Below are 15,469 nucleotides of genomic sequence, written 5' to 3'. Positions count from 1 at the left end.
GAGTTGTTATTTGATTAACGGGATCACATCATTAGGTGAATGATCTGATTGACATGACCCATTCCATTAGCTTAGCACCCGATCGTTTAGTATGTTGCTATTGCTTTCTTTATGACCTATACATGTTCCTATGACTATGAGATTATGCAACTCCCGTTTGCCGGAGGAACACTTTGTGTGCTACCAAACGTCACAACGTAACTGGTTGATTATAAAGGTGCTCTACAGGTGTCTCCAAAGGTACATGTTGGGTTGGCGTATTTCGAGATTAGGATTTGTCACTCCGATTGTCGGAGAGGTATCTCTGGGCCATCTCGGTAATGCACATCACATAAAGCCTTGCAAGCATTGCAACTAATGAGTTAGTTGTGAGATGATGTATTATGGAACGAGTAAAGAGACTTGCCGGTAACGAGATTGAACTAGGTATTGAGATACCGACGATCGAATCTCGGGCAAGTAACATACTGATGACAAAGAGAACAACGTATGTTGTTATGCGGTCTGACCGATAAAGATCTTCGTAGAATATGTAGGAGCCAATATGAGCATCCAGGTTCCGCTATTGGTTATTGACCGGAGACATGTCTCGGTCATGTCTACATTGTTCTCGAACCGTAGGGTCCGCACGCTTAAGATTTCGATGACAGTTATATTATGAGTTTATGAGTTTTGATGTATCGAAGGAGTTCAGAGTCCCGGATGAGATCGGGGACATGACGAGGAGTCTCGAAATGGTCGAGATGTAAAGATCGATATATTGGACGACTATATTCGGACATCGGAAAGGTTCCGAGTGATTCGGGTATTTTTCGGAGTACCGGAGAATTACGGGAATTCGTCGGGGAGTATATGGGCCTTATTGGGCCATACGGGAATAGAGGAGAGAGGCCAAAAGGAAGGAGGCCTGCGCACCCCATCTGGTCCGAATTGGACAAGGGGCGCAGCCCCCTTTTCCTTTTTCCTCTCCCTCTCTTTCTCCTTCTCCTACTCCAACAAGGAAGGAAGGAGTCCTAGTAGGACTCCCCTTGGCGCGCCCCCTTCTAGGCCGGCCGCCCCCTCCCCCTTGCTCCTTTATATATGGGGGCAGGGGGCACCTCTAGACACACAAGTTGATCTTCGTGATCGTTCCTTAGCCGTGTGCGGTGCCCCCCTCCACCATATTCCACCTCGGTCATATTGTAGCGGTGCTTAGGCGAAGCCCTGCGACGGTAGAACATCAAAATCGTCACCACGCCGTCGTGCTGACGGAACTCCTCCCCGACGCTTTGCTGGATCGGAGCCCAGGGATCGTCATCGAGCTGAACGTGTGCCAAGAACTCGGAGGTGCCAGAGTAATGGTGCTTGGATCGGTCGGATCGTGAAGACGTACGACTACATCAACCGCGTTGTCACAACGCTTCCGCTGTCGGTCTACAAGGGTACGTAGATCACACTCTCCCCTCTCGTTGCTATGCATCACCATGATCTTGCGTGTGCGTAGGAAATTTTTTGAAATTACTACGTTCCCCAACAAGACACAAGCAGGATGGGAATAATTACATGCAGCAATTGTGGTCTACAGGGCCATAGATTTACTTACTGTGGGAAAGCTCTAAACCCAAGTCTTTAGATGAGAAAGAACTTACACCAGGTCATTCAAAAATGCTGCATTCTTTGTTTAGTTAATAGTTGTTTAATTATTTTAGGTCTGCTCTATGTACTAACTATCTTAATTCTGTCATGCAGGAGAATAGAGAAATTTTTAGGGGTTCCTCTAGTGCTAGTCACCCACCTCCAGAACCACCACATCAACACCAAACTTCACAGATGCCAGCCTCATCTGCTCCACCTCCTAAAGCAGTGAGGAACAGAAAAACAGCAGCAGATAAGAGAGCTTCAGCATCAACTGTTTCTGCAGGAGCAGCCAGGTCTTCACCAGCACCTCCAACAGGATCAGCATCAACAAGAGCTCCAAGAGGATCAGCATCAACAAGAACATTCAATGCACCAAGAGCATCCACTGCAGAACCAGGGATATTAGCAGGTAAGAGAAAGAGGAAACCCCCTAGCAAGTTTGTACTATATTTTAGTGCTAGTGGAAACCATTGAAACTCTGTTACTAAGTTTGTGTTATGCTACTTAGTTTGATTGTATGGTACTAAATTTGTGCTCTGCTACTAGACTGCTTAAATTCAGACATGTGAACTTGTGTGCAATGTTGAATGTATGGTTGCTACTTATTTGTGCCCAATACCAATGGGTTAAGTGCTAGTGTTTTGTTTTATTTGTTTTACTTTGCCATTTGTGCAGTTTAGGTGCATGTTTTAATTGTTTTAATTTGTTTTTTTGTTTTACTTTGCCGTTTCTACAGTTTAAAAAAAATATGCACAAAAAAATGTCTGGCCTGGGGCTCGAACCCAGGACCAGTTGGTTGTAACCATGCTTACAATACTAATGGGCTAGTGCTAGTGATTTGTTTGACTAGCATCGGCCAAACTTATTATATGTTTCCCACCACGTCGTCTGTTCAGCGTGCGTTGCAGCCGCCATCGTGGTGAGCGTGCGTTGAGTAAACCCAGCCGTTTCGGATTCTACGACTTCATTACGTGTCCACCCACCACGCTCTCTGCTCACTCGCCCACTCGCCGCTCGCACCGCCCACTCCGCTTCCCCCTCTCTCCTGTCGAAATCGCCGCCGACAACCACCGCCACCGCCGTCGCCATGGACTGGCAGCTGGCCATCGAAGCTCTCGCCGGCAACAACCAGGAGATGCGCGCGCAGTACAGGGAGATCGCGCGCTGGTTCCCCAGTCTAGCGATGATGAGGAACCACGCCCGCGGCCTCGTGAAGGTGATGACAGCTGCTGAAAAGCAGCGCGCCTTCCCTGCCAGCCGTACCATCCCGCCGCCGTCCCTTCTGCTGTGGGCGATGTGCGAGGTGCAGCGCTCCCCCGACCCCAGGCAACGCGCCCGATAGTGGATGTACCGCTCATCCACCACGCCGCCGGCCGCCGCGGACCACGTCACTGACGCCGTCCTCGCACTCCCAGCCCCAATCAACAACGCCTACTGGGAGAGGCGCAATCCATGGGTCCTTGGGCCCTCTGACGACTCTGACGGTGAGTCTTCAGACGACGAGTTCTCTAACGACGAGTCCAGTGAATATGATGAGGAGGAGGAGTCTGACGAATCTGACGACGAGGTGGATGAGGTCGTCGTCCTCTCCGACGACGAGCCTGAAGTGCAGCTGCTGGCTCCCGTCCTCGATGCCGTGGAGGGGGATTTGAACCTCCCAATCCACGTGGATGCGCTGCCGGAGGTCGATCTCCCAGACGGCGTCGTGGTGAAGCAAGAACAAGATGGCGGCGAGGAAGATGTGGTGGAGCCGGCACCGGGCAAGAATAAGAGGGCGGCCGTGACTGCAGTGCGCCGCTCCCAGCGCCTGAAGATGCTGAAGAAGGAGGAGTGAAGTGCTGCCTTCAGTTACTTCAGTGCAAAAAAATCCAGTTTCGTCAGTCCTGAACTTTCGTAAGTTCAGTAAGTACCTAGGTTTAGTTTTGCCAGGCAATATCTACTAATAGTTGCTTTCTATGTCAAACACTATCTACTACTAGTTGATTTCTATGTCAGACTATGAATGGCGGTACTATCTATCTATGTCAGACTATCTATATATGTTACTTGCTACTTGCTACACATGTTAAGTTATTTGTCACACTATCTAAGCTACTTGCTATATATGATATATGCAGAGTAAAGCAACCTCATCATAGATAAAACATTCTTACTTACTTAACTTAGCATGAGTACTCACTTAGCATAGTAGGTCTTAACATAATAGTCATTACATCATAGATAAAACCAACTAGTTTTTAAACCATAACAGTACCTTCCTCCCTCATACCATTCTGAAAGCACATGAAACTTTCCCAAAATATACACCTAACATGCATGACATTCCAAGGCCAGCTATATATATAGGCCTACTAATTACTTAACCCACACACCAAGCACTTCACTCATTCATAATTGCCTTGATCCTCTCCAGCTTATCTTTGCTGGCATGCCCAGCATTGACCAGATCAGCAATCAGATACTCCAGCTTCTTCTTCTCTTTCTTAAGTAGGTCCCTGTCCCCCTCCACTTCCTTCATGGCCTTCCTCATGTTCTGAATGATATCTACTTGGCTTTGAAGAATGCACCTTTGCTCCTTGGCAAGCTTCATCTTTTCCATACTTATCTCAATCTTTGCTTGATCCTCAAGTTGTTTCTTCTTTGCATTTAGATCATTGATTGCCTGACTGGTATAGTCCATGTCATGAGACATCTTGCCATCTTGATAGTCAAAAAGCTTGGATACATCTTCCACCAACTGGCTGTAGTTGTTTGACAGGAAATCAATTTCCTTCTGTAGCTTGGCCACCTCTTTCTCATGGGCTTGTTTGTCCTTCACCCTCCCCAAGTTCTGCTCATGGTACATGTCCCAAATCCTTGTTAGGCACCTTTGTAGAATCTCTAGCCAAGGACCATCCACCCACTCCACAACCCCACAGTTCACACCTACATCCTACAGAAGCAATTATTTACAATTAAGCACAAATCACTTAGTAACAAACTAAGTACAGATAACCAAAGTTCACACCTACATCAATATGCTATCTGAATTATGCAAACATAATTCTTTCATAGTAAGCACACAACACCTGACTTGGCATCAGAGATAAATTCAGTTAACAGCTATATTAAGTAGTAAATATAAATTCATTTAACTCTGTTCTTTTTCAGTTAACAGCTATATTCAGTAAACACCTAACTAATACATTCAGTTCACAGTACACTAAAGATCTCTGCATGTAGGTGTTCTCAGGTTCAGTCATGTATTGAATTCAGTTAACTAAAGATCTACTTTCACATATAGCTTCCATATGTATGGCACTTTCAAGTTTCAGTTCTAAACTACAGCACACATCTCTGCACCACATGCTGCACCACACATCTCCAGCAGCAAAACACATCACACATCTCCACCAGCAAAACAAGTTAGCGTTCAAGATTTAATACCTGCTGCACAGGACAACCCAGGCATCGCCTCCCAGTCAAAGCACCTTCAAAAGCCACCATCTTCTTCGGCCTCTGATGATGCATCATGCACGTCGGCTCAGATTCAGTGTAAGAACCACAGAAAAATGGTTCCACCACTGTGTCAGGGGTTTCCTGCAAAAGAAACTTCGAATCAAACCAAAAGCAACTTGGAATCTCCAACTTGGATGAACTAACCCTAACCCTAACTCTGTTCCACCATTATGCACTTACAAAGAGCTGAGAATCCATTGAAACCATGTTGATGTCCTCGTCCGAGCTCTCCTCGTCATTCCAGGATGGCATCCTCAACTTCTACCGGCAGCAATGGCCGCGGCGGCGACAACGATAGGCTAACCTAGCTCACAACACCAGGGAGAGGGGAGAGGATGAGGATGAGTGAGAGCGAGCGAGGAGGAAGAGAATGAGCGAGTGGCTGAGCTCGCTCGCTCTCACTTATCAGCCGACCGACAGTCGCCGTTCCGACAGCAGACGCGCCGTTAACGGCCGTCAACGCGCGCCGGCCGCCCGTTAGCCCGCGTGGCAACTGTTCGCGGGCCCAACCGGTCAGAAACGGGGTTAGCGCGGGCGAAGCGAGCGTTTTCGCGAGTTGGTAGTTTTTTGCCACGGTTTAGGAAAAATTTGGTAGTTTTTCGCACAAAAACGTAGAGTGGTAGTTTTTCGTCACGTTTCCGGCAAATGTGGTAGTTTTTGTTTAAATACTCTGTTTAGGGGGGTGTACCGAAGTAGAAGTGTTTCTCTTAATGTATGGTTTGAAGAATTTTTTAATACATGGTCAAACTTTTTAAAATACAGATTGAACATTTTATTAATGGCAATAAACAGTTTTATTAAACTACACGAAGATTTTTTAACATAGTATAAACATTTTGGAATTTTCATCGACATTTTTTTGGAAAAACGTGAATATTTTCTTTAAAATACCACGTAAATTGTTTTATGGCAATAAACATTTTTGGTGTAGACCTTGAATATTTTTCTTCAAACCAATGGGAACTTCGGCCGAATATAGCATTATATATCACAGCAGAGATCCACATTAAAAACCTATGAGAACTGGCTACCCGGAACAAGCAAGGTAGTATTGGTGCAATTGGATAATTAAACCTGCTGTTTCAGGCTTGCGTGACTATATTAAACGTCTGAAACTCGGACAGCAATGCAGTATTCTCAGTCAGGCTAGATGCTGCAAGTTTCCAAGTAGTACTCTGTTATTGCAAAGCAGTGCTCGAACCATTATTGCAATCCACCGCTAAGAACAAATTATGTGAATGCCAAAAAATATCGCAAATAATACGGGTAAACCCTGTAACTGTTGTTAGGAGATATTTATTTTTCAAATATATGCGGACTAGAAAACAGAGTGGAATGATGGCCCGTTGCATCGACGACCCTATATATCAGTTATTGCGAAGGGTATTGGGACCGTTCTTATGCATGGCCGTGGCCTAATAATGCGGGTCGTTTCTTTTTGTAGTGTTCTATTTGCACTCCCACCTTACACTATTTCAGTCAAAAGATCTGCAGGTGCATCCACCAGTTAACTGGCTTGGTTCTTGGGCCTCGATTTACACCGTGTCATTTTGAAATGTTCACTGTGTATAAAAAATAATATATGGGGAGTGTTAAAATTTTGTAGAATACCCTGTCCAGTGTTGGAAGCAGAGTAGCAACTCCCATATTCAGACTAACTCGTAGAAAATATGGAAAACAACTTGAATGCTAGGAACAGCTTTCAACTTCAGAGCTATCAACAAACATAAAAAAGATTCAAACTGAATATCCCCAGGAAAAGCAGGGTTATATCTAAAACTGCATCTTTATTGATCAGGATTTAAGTATCTCTAGAGACCGACGGACAGGCCTCGATTACCCAATGTACGCACTAAACACTACAGTACAGTGGAATCTATCATTTGTTTTTCAAGAAAGAGATAGTGGAATGCCGTTTACAGAAATACTTCAGTTCATCAAACTGAACTGCAACTATACGCTGGGCCTTGAGAGCTTAACTGATATCGCTGCCCGGCACCTGAGGCGCAGAGCAGCCAGAACCAAACCGCAGAGACCAGCAGCTCCGCCGCAGATCCCACGACGGAAGCGACCCAGGAGTGGAATCCTCCGCTGCCAGTTAACATTTCCTCCCGTGCAGCTTCAGTGATACATCAGGATAGCTTCAGTGGCGTGTCTGCGTGGAGAACTTTAGAACTCCTATCCGGTCACAGAAATGCTCTGTTCGTTTTGCCCTGACGTAAGTGGAGATTCAAATAAAATTTTCAAAAACTGAAGCCACCATCCAAAGCATCGTATACCTTCGTCCCTTTTCAAATTTTGGATGGCAAAAGAAAAGAAAATGGTTCCAAATTTTGAATCGCGCCTTCTTCTTCAGATAGTTTTTTTTTTAGACAATCTTCTTCAGATTTTTTTTTGAGCAAAATATGTATTCTTTATTAAACATGTAAAGTCATGGGAATACAGATAATATCGGGCAAAGTTACAAGCCACACATGGCACCCGGGAGGGAGAGATGCAGCAGCTTTAGCTAAAGCGTGAGCCTCTCCGTTATACTTCCGACTCTCATGGATAAACTCCACCGCACTAAAAGCTAATCTGCGGTGCTTGATATCTTGAAGAATTGGGTAAAACTTGCATGGGGAGTCGTCCTTGATCCTTGATACAACTTCTTGGCAGTCTGTGGCCACACATATGGATTGAACTTGTAGATCCGTAGCGAGTGCTAGTGCCTCGCTACAAGCCTGTGCTTCGAGAATCACCGGGTCCAAGAGGCCCTCAAAAATGATGGCTGAGGCCCCTAGATAGTTCCCGTTTTTATCGCGACACACCGCAGCAGAGGCACCCTTGTCGCCGATCTTGGAAAACCTGCCGTCTGCGTTGATCTTGGCTGAGTGGGACACCGGCGGCAGCCATGCACAGCGTGCTGGCCTTACCGCATCTGAAGTCGCTACATGCGGGTCCCTGGGCATTGCATGCATGCCCCTGGGCCTTACATGCAGGTCCTTGGATTGTGCATGCAGGTCCCTGGTACGTGCCCCCCTTTCTGGAATCTGATCAAGCTCCGCCAAAAATTTGGTAATGAAGATATGGGTACTGAGGGGGCTCTGGAACTGCTCGTCATGGATAGCTCGACGTCTCGCCCACCATATCGCCCACATTGTTACAAGCACACGTGCCAAATCCGCCGTGGGAAGAGTGTCAACTAACCAGAACATCCACAGTTTAGCGTCGTCCGTACGGTTGGAGATGGTGGTTCCAGTGATATCCTCATCAGAAAGAGCCCAAACACAGCGAGCCACATGGCAGTCAAAAAGGGCGTGCCTCCAAGTATCCACCGCCGCGTGACAGATGCTACATTCAGCGGAATCACTCATTTTTCTGTGTTGTCGGACAGCCCCTGTAGGTATGGATGATTTGGCTAACCTCCAAGCAAAAACATAGACTTTTGAGGGCACCGCCGCGCCCCATAGTTTGGACCATGAACGACTTTCGGCTACGACATTTGAGTGACCATTGTTGTGCTCCAACCAGTCCGTGCGTTGCTTCTTTGTCGCTGCAAGTAGTTTGTAAGCTGAACTCACTGTGAAGATCCCTCTTTTCTCGTAATGCCACGACCAGAAATCCTCATGGACCTTGCTGCTAAGTGGAATATTGAGGACTGCCTCAACGTCCATCGGGTACAGATGTTCACGTAGCATCACACCATTCCATGTGCAGGTGACCAGGTTGATAAGTCCGGAAACAAGTTGGGGGGTGGGGGGGGGGGGTTCTGGGTTTTCGGGCAAACCGACTGAAGCTTATAGTCACGGGGGATCCAATTATCATGCCAAATGTTAGTCCGCTCTCCCGAACCGATGCGCTTCAGAAGGCCCAACTTAAGTGCATCCCGCCCCTCGATGATGGATCGCCATACTTGTGATGGGTTCTTCCCTAACTCTGCTTCGAGAATTGAAGAAGATGGGTAGTATACCGCTTGAAGGATCCTGGCGCTGAGGGAATCCGGCTGAGTCAGCAGCCGCCATGCTTGCCGGGCAAGCAGCGCCAAGTTGAAGAGCTCAATATCGCGGAAGCCCATACCACCCATACTCTTAGGCTGTGACATGACTTCCCATGAAATCCAAGCAGTCTTCCTCTCGCCTTTTTTAGATCCCCACCAGAATTTCCGCAACAAACCATTGATGTGCTGACAAAGGCCTCGAGGTAGCTTGAAACAAGCCATGGAATAAGTAGGGATGGCCTGCGCAACTGATTTGATTAACACTTCCTTACCACCGACCGATAGCGCCTTCTCCATCCAGCCTTGCACATGCTTCCATATGCGATCTTTTAGATACTTAAAAGACCCTTCCTTTGCTCTACCAACATCTGCTGGAAGGCCAAGGTATTTGTCTGACAGTTTTTCGTTCTGCACGTCTAAGATTTGTTTCACCTGTTGCTTCAAAGAATCTGAACAGCCCTTGCTGAAGAAGATTGATGACTTTTCCTTGTTGATTCGCTGGCTAGAGGCCTCACAGTAACGTTGCAGCAAAGAATTCACCCTCATTGCCATCTCAGGAGTGGCATTGAAAAATAAGAGGCTATCATCTGCAAATAATAAGTGATTTACCTCCGGAGCGCCATCCGCCACCTTAATGCCTCGAACATTCTCATTTGGATCCGTCGACTTCAATAGACATGACAGACCCTCGGCAGCCAACAAAAAGAGATATGGGGAGATTGGGTCGCCTTGCCTGAGACCACGGGAAGGACTGAACTCCTCTTGCCTTTCACCATTGAAGATAACAGAGAAAGACACTGATGTGACGCACCTCATGACAATCTCTGTGAACCGTGCACTTATGCCTAGCTTTAGCATAATCTGTTCAAGATATTTCCACTCAATTCTATCGTAAGCTTTCATCATATCTAGTTTCAAAGCACAGAATCTGTTGCCCTTTACCTTCCTTCGTTTCATGTAGTGGAGACACTCATAAGTAGAAATGAAGTTATCCGTGATAAGACGTCCCGGTACGAATGTTGATTGTTTCTCAGATATGATATCGGGGAGAATGAGCTTTAGCCGATTAGCTAGCACCTTCGACGCGATCTTAAAGATCACATTGCATAGGCTTATCGGTCTAAACTGTCCTAAATTTTTTGGACTTGCAATCTTGGGGATTAACACAATGAACGTTTTGTTTATCTCCTCCGGGGAATCCTCTCCCTTTAGAACACGTAGCACCATATCCGTCACCTCATCGTCGCACAACTCCCAGTGCCGCTGAAAGAAGTGTGCAGGAAAGCCATCGGGCCCGGGGGCCTTGGTTGGAAACATTTGGAACAAAGCCGCTTTCACCTTGGCGTTTGTATAACGGGCGTTAAGCATATCATTCATGGCAGCATCCACTCTGGGTGGTATGTGAGATAGTACCTCATCAATACCGATCGTGTTTTCGAAGGCATACAGGTTGCTATAAAAATTTGTTGCCAGGCTTGCCATCTCTTGATCATCCACGCAAAACGTGCCATCTGCACGTTCCAGCTCGCAGATGCGATTTCTAGCTTTGCGAGCACTGGCCTTCCGATGAAAAAAAAATTGGTATTGTTATCTCCCTCCGCCAGCCACTGAATGCAAGCCCGTTGACGCCACATGATCTCCTCACGTAGGCCAAGTTCGGACATGCGGGCTTCTACATGTTCCTCTTCAGGTGATGAACCCCCACGGTCGGGAAGGGCTCGGAGTTCTGCAAGTTTCGATCGAAGCGACCGCAGCTCGGTTCTAACAGCACCAAAGGTGGTTCGGCCCCACTTGCGCAGCGTGCCGGCCACATAAGCAAGTTTCTCAGACAGAGCTGCAACAGTATTGGCCTTTCCAGAAGTGTTCCAAGCTTCAGTTACCACATCCCCAAAACTTGGATCACGCTCCCACATGCATTCATACCGAAACTGCTTCTGCTTTGCTCTCACACTCGAATCCACAAGATCCGTTTGTAATAGGATAGGGCAGTGGTCAGATTTGGCCGCTGTCAGGTGTTCCACCGAGGCAAACGGAAAAAGGGCCGACCATTCAGCCGTACCCAAAGCTCTGTCCAGCCTGACCCTGAAAAAATAGCCTCCTGACACTTTCTTCTCCCAAGTCCAATCCAATCCACGATAACCCAAATCAGCCAATCCACAATCTTCTTCAGATAGATAGAGAATCGTGTGAGTCTTGGGCTGAGATAGAGAATCTGCTGTATACGCTGGGCCAGATAGATGGGCCTTCAACGACGAGCCGGCAGCGTGGGAAAGAAAAGGCCTGGTCGATGCTGAACCGACGTGAGAGAAACGGGAAACCGGGCGACAGAGAACGTTATTATTAGTCCCACCTCGGCTAGCTACGAGGGGCTCGGTGCAGAGCTCAGCTATAAGATGGGTCGGGGCTCCAACGTTGGACGGCATCTTTGCGCTTGGGGCAATGACACAGTTAGTGAGGTAATACCAAGGCGCGTCAATTGCTGGTTGAAAACTATTTCCAAACCCCCTCTTTGGCACTCCCTCTGTGGTGGGCCACTGAGAATTTCTGAAAGGGCTCCTTCTCCTTCGGGACTGGGTAAAGCCCTACAATACCCAAATTTTGAACTCTTACAAGTTCTCCTCAAATCACAGCAGTTCCTCTGCTGTTTTTCAGAAAGTTGTCAGCACAAAACTATTCACAGTTTGCAGAATATTTTTATGGCAAATACTCACCTTATTACCATTCTCACAACAAATACAGCAGGGTTGATGAATTTTCGTGTCTACACAAACTGCATGTACAACGGTACACTCCATATTCACACAGACACAGACCGGCACCGCGACGCATCACGTATGTACAGGATGAACAAAGAATGCACAGAGTACCAACCATGGCCGGCCGCCGACACACCATCATCACCCAAACCAAACCATACCAAATCAGACGAACTCAAAGCGCATGAGGAGCTTGACGTTGGGGAACTTGTTCCCCTTGCGGTCGAACAGCGCCACCGCGCGGATCCCAGGCTGCAGCTCCGACACCGGCAGCACCGTCTGCCCCGCAAAGTCGTCCTTCTCCGACATGTCATACTCGTGCGCCTCCACCCGCAGCAGGGCCAGCTCCGGCACCGTCAGGCCAAAGGAGAACTCCTCACCCCACACCGGCACCCAGTTGTCCTCCACCGCCTTGGTCTTCTTCATCACCGAGTCTGCTGGAACGCCGGCGATCCCGACCTGTCACGCAATGGATACATACATACAGGGTTCAGTTTCGATGATGTTTCAGAGAAATGGATACTGTTTTAGGTTCTTGTTACTAAACTCATTCAGCTTTGTAGTTGCAGTTCATAGTTGAAAGCTATCTGTCAGCATTCAGTTTGATGTTTCAGAGATATGCTTACTGGCTACTGCCTTTGGGTTCTTGTTAATGATTTCATCGAGCTTTTGCCTTGCGGTTAATAGTGTACGCCATTGATGTGCCAAATTAGTTTTCATTCATACCCGTGCGTAAAAATCTGGAGGAGAATACTGGTCAAAGTGTGTCTGCTTGAAGTCCATCCGCCAACCATCACCCATGTACACTTTTACCTGAATGAAAAGCAGCAGTTGATTTGACTCTAATTTCGAGCGGCACAAACAAAACTGAACACATGTCTAAATAAAGCCATACCTTCAAGGTCTTCTTAACAGGTTGAGGCTTTTTTGGATCAAAAACTTCCGGCTCAGACTGCATCAAGAAATCCGGTTTCTTCACGTAGCCACAGCCACCATTGGCTTTATAAAATCCATGCATTAACCAAAGGGCTCTTCCATATCCCTGCAAGGAATATCATGAATTAGAACACGCCAGTACGAAAGGGACAGCATATGACCAATAAACATTAACTTCTTGCTCGAATTTAGGCAAGTGTATGCCCGAATTGATGACAGATTGTGATCTGCCAAATCTAAAGCATCCCCGTGTTAAATATTGCACACACACACACACACACACACACACACACACATATGGCACAGATTGCATCCCACTTGAGTTCATATAAGAAGCTAAGGGTTATTCCGCATTGACCTCGTATAACTATAATCATCTATATATTTCTGCCATTTGATATTCAGAGCATAATTGGATATTCAGACCATCAAGCAAGACCATTGCCCTGGATAGATTACTCGGAAACAGAAATGCACCTGCATATTGAAGGCTACCATCTGAGCACCATGCACCCAACCAATAAATGGATTGTAGTTGGAAGAAGTAACCCGAGTGCCCTTTGGGTATATCCTCAGTAGATTCCTCTGTGTAAACCTTGTTAGCAATATTATTGAACACTTCAGTATGATTAAATAAAAGAGGATCTCTGCCTATTAAAGATGAATATAAATTACTGTTAATAATATGAGCAACTTCATTTAGATATATACCTCACTATCTCAGTGCCATGATTAACTACAGCTTTGGCAAGCTGTTGCTCGCTCAAACTGAGCCGCCTAACTTTGTTTGGGTCACACTTCAAGGCATCAGACGTAGTACCCCCCTTTGGCTTTCCTGCTCTAATAGTAATAAGGTGTTTATACTGTGGTGCTAGATGCTGTTGCATTTTCTGTTCGTCCTCATCGTCGTCGTCGTCATCGTCATCTCTACGATTCTCTGAGGCATCATCTTCCTGCTGACAGAGCAAAGACAATTGTGTAGGTAAAACCTTGCTGAATGCCAGGACAAAAGGGAGCAGAAAATTGAGCACTCCAAACACGTACTTTAGCAGATTGGATTTCAGTCTTGAAATCTGGGACTTCTGTTCCCCAAGCCGCATCATCGTCAGTTCCTTTGCCAGGATTCTGCTCCGCATCGCCGTCTTTCGCGGCACCACCATCCTTGGCTTCAAGGTACTCCTTTGGGGGCTTTGTTGATAGGAGCACACGGCCCATGAGGGACTTAGGCGAAGGGAGTTCTTTGGGATGTTCTTCTTCAGGGTAGTACAGTATGGTGCCAAACACTTCAAGGACCATCTATGGAGATTTTCAGAAGCACCTGTTAGCTAGAGAAGTGCAAATCTCCTGGATGGAGATAACAACAATTTCAGAAGCAAGTACAGCTACCTTTGCAACTTTTTCCTGCAGCTCGGGTGTAAGGTGGTCTTCCAGTGTGATGATAACCGGGTAGGGAGACGCGACGAAGGCGTACTCTTTGATGGATTTCAAGCATTTCAGCAGCGAAACTGGGGTGGTCAAAGTCCTGTTCAGAATTGGCAAGACAGCAGCACACAGTGTAAGATTCAGCCCCCCTAATTCTATCGGCAGCGTGAGCGAGTCACCTAAGAATATACACCTATGAAATGTTCGTTTTCTGCAAACTGAACTTGTTTTATTTTCGTGTAAAACTAAAAACTGACGCTGCACTCTGTACCCATGTTTCATTCGAGCAATGGAGCAGGGGAGCTTTCTGTTTGTCCAAAAATATACACCTACAAAATCGAGGATTCGAGGTGCATAGACAAGGTGGATATGCTTGGAACTGTCCTCATCGATTGCATCGAAGAGGAAAGACTCCAAGCTAGTGGGGGCTGGGTCGATGTGGGGAATACAGCATCCTAATAGCATGTCTTACGTTATGTACTAGGTAGAGGCAAAGTATTGGTAGCAAGCAACCTGCCATGGAGGATGCTGATGTCGTCCTTGGCGGAGTTGGGCCACATGTCGAGCTCGATGACCCGGACGCCGCGCTGCAGGGCCTTGATGATGGGGACGTCGCTGCAGTCGCTGCTGAGCTGGTTGCCGGTGAGGTACGAGTTGTGGCCCGTGTAGACGTAGTAGTGGGAGAGGGGCTGGGACATGTCGTGGTGGACCCGCGGGCGGCGGACGGGCGGGTTGAGGTCGGCGGAGAAGAGGAAGCGGTGGAAGTCGTCGAGGCCGAGCAGCTGGCCGCGGCCGAGGCGCGGGAGGCGCGGGCCGGCGCGCTGCTGGTGGCCCTGCAGGCGGATCTGGTCCAGCAGGCGGTCCGCCTCGCCCTCGGCGTCGGCGTCGGCGGCGTCGGGGTCGCCGCCCGCGGAGGACTCGAGGTACCGGCGCAGGCCGTCGGCGCCCATGGTGGCGGCCCCGCCGGAGTGCTCGGCGAAGAGCGCCCGCACGTCGTCGGGCGGCGGCGCGTCCGTCCAGCGGAACCGGCGCTTGAAGATGAGGCAGCACTTGTAGGTGCCCATGGCGTCTCGCCGGCGAGGGTTGGATTGGGTTGGGTCTGACGGTTTGTTGATGGCGGCTTGCTTGCTGCTTGGGTCGGCGATGTATCCGTAGGGGAGACTGGTATGGGAGAGAGAAACAGGGGAGGGAGGTTGAGGGGAAGGCGAAAGGGACGGAGGGAGGGAGACGAATGGGGAGAGTGGGGTTCTAATCATAACTG

General features: G+C 47.7%; 1 protein-coding gene and 1 pseudogene across 2 annotated transcripts; one reads left to right on the top strand and one right to left on the bottom strand.

The window, feature by feature from the left end:
• Positions 1–11,515: 11,515 nt before the first annotated feature.
• LOC125541988 lies at positions 11,516–11,676 on the top strand (annotated as a pseudogene).
• Positions 11,677–11,785: 109 nt separating this feature from the next.
• Positions 11,786–15,434, bottom strand: LOC125535476 (phosphoinositide phospholipase C 2-like). 2 transcript variants are annotated; one of them, XM_048698531.1, is made up of 8 exons: positions 14,722–15,434; positions 14,173–14,308; positions 13,831–14,082; positions 13,498–13,742; positions 13,264–13,381; positions 12,746–12,892; positions 12,577–12,663; positions 11,786–12,309 (listed from the first exon to the last, which is right to left on the bottom strand). In XM_048698531.1, the coding sequence occupies exons 1-8, from the start codon at positions 15,270–15,272 to the stop codon at positions 12,016–12,018; spliced, it is 1,830 nt and encodes a 609-aa protein (XP_048554488.1). In that variant the 5' UTR covers positions 15,273–15,434; the 3' UTR covers positions 11,786–12,015. The 2 variants fall into 2 exon arrangements, with proteins under 2 accessions (XP_048554488.1, XP_048554487.1); XM_048698530.1 differs by having other exon boundaries at positions 13,498–13,739; positions 14,722–15,272.
• Between the last annotated feature and the right edge of the window lie 35 nt (positions 15,435–15,469).

This window comes from Triticum urartu, chromosome 2 (genome assembly GCF_003073215.2).
Source record: "Triticum urartu cultivar G1812 chromosome 2, Tu2.1, whole genome shotgun sequence".
Classification (NCBI taxonomy): Eukaryota; Viridiplantae; Streptophyta; class Magnoliopsida; order Poales; family Poaceae; genus Triticum; species Triticum urartu.
This window is presented reverse-complemented; position numbering and strand designations above follow the sequence as displayed.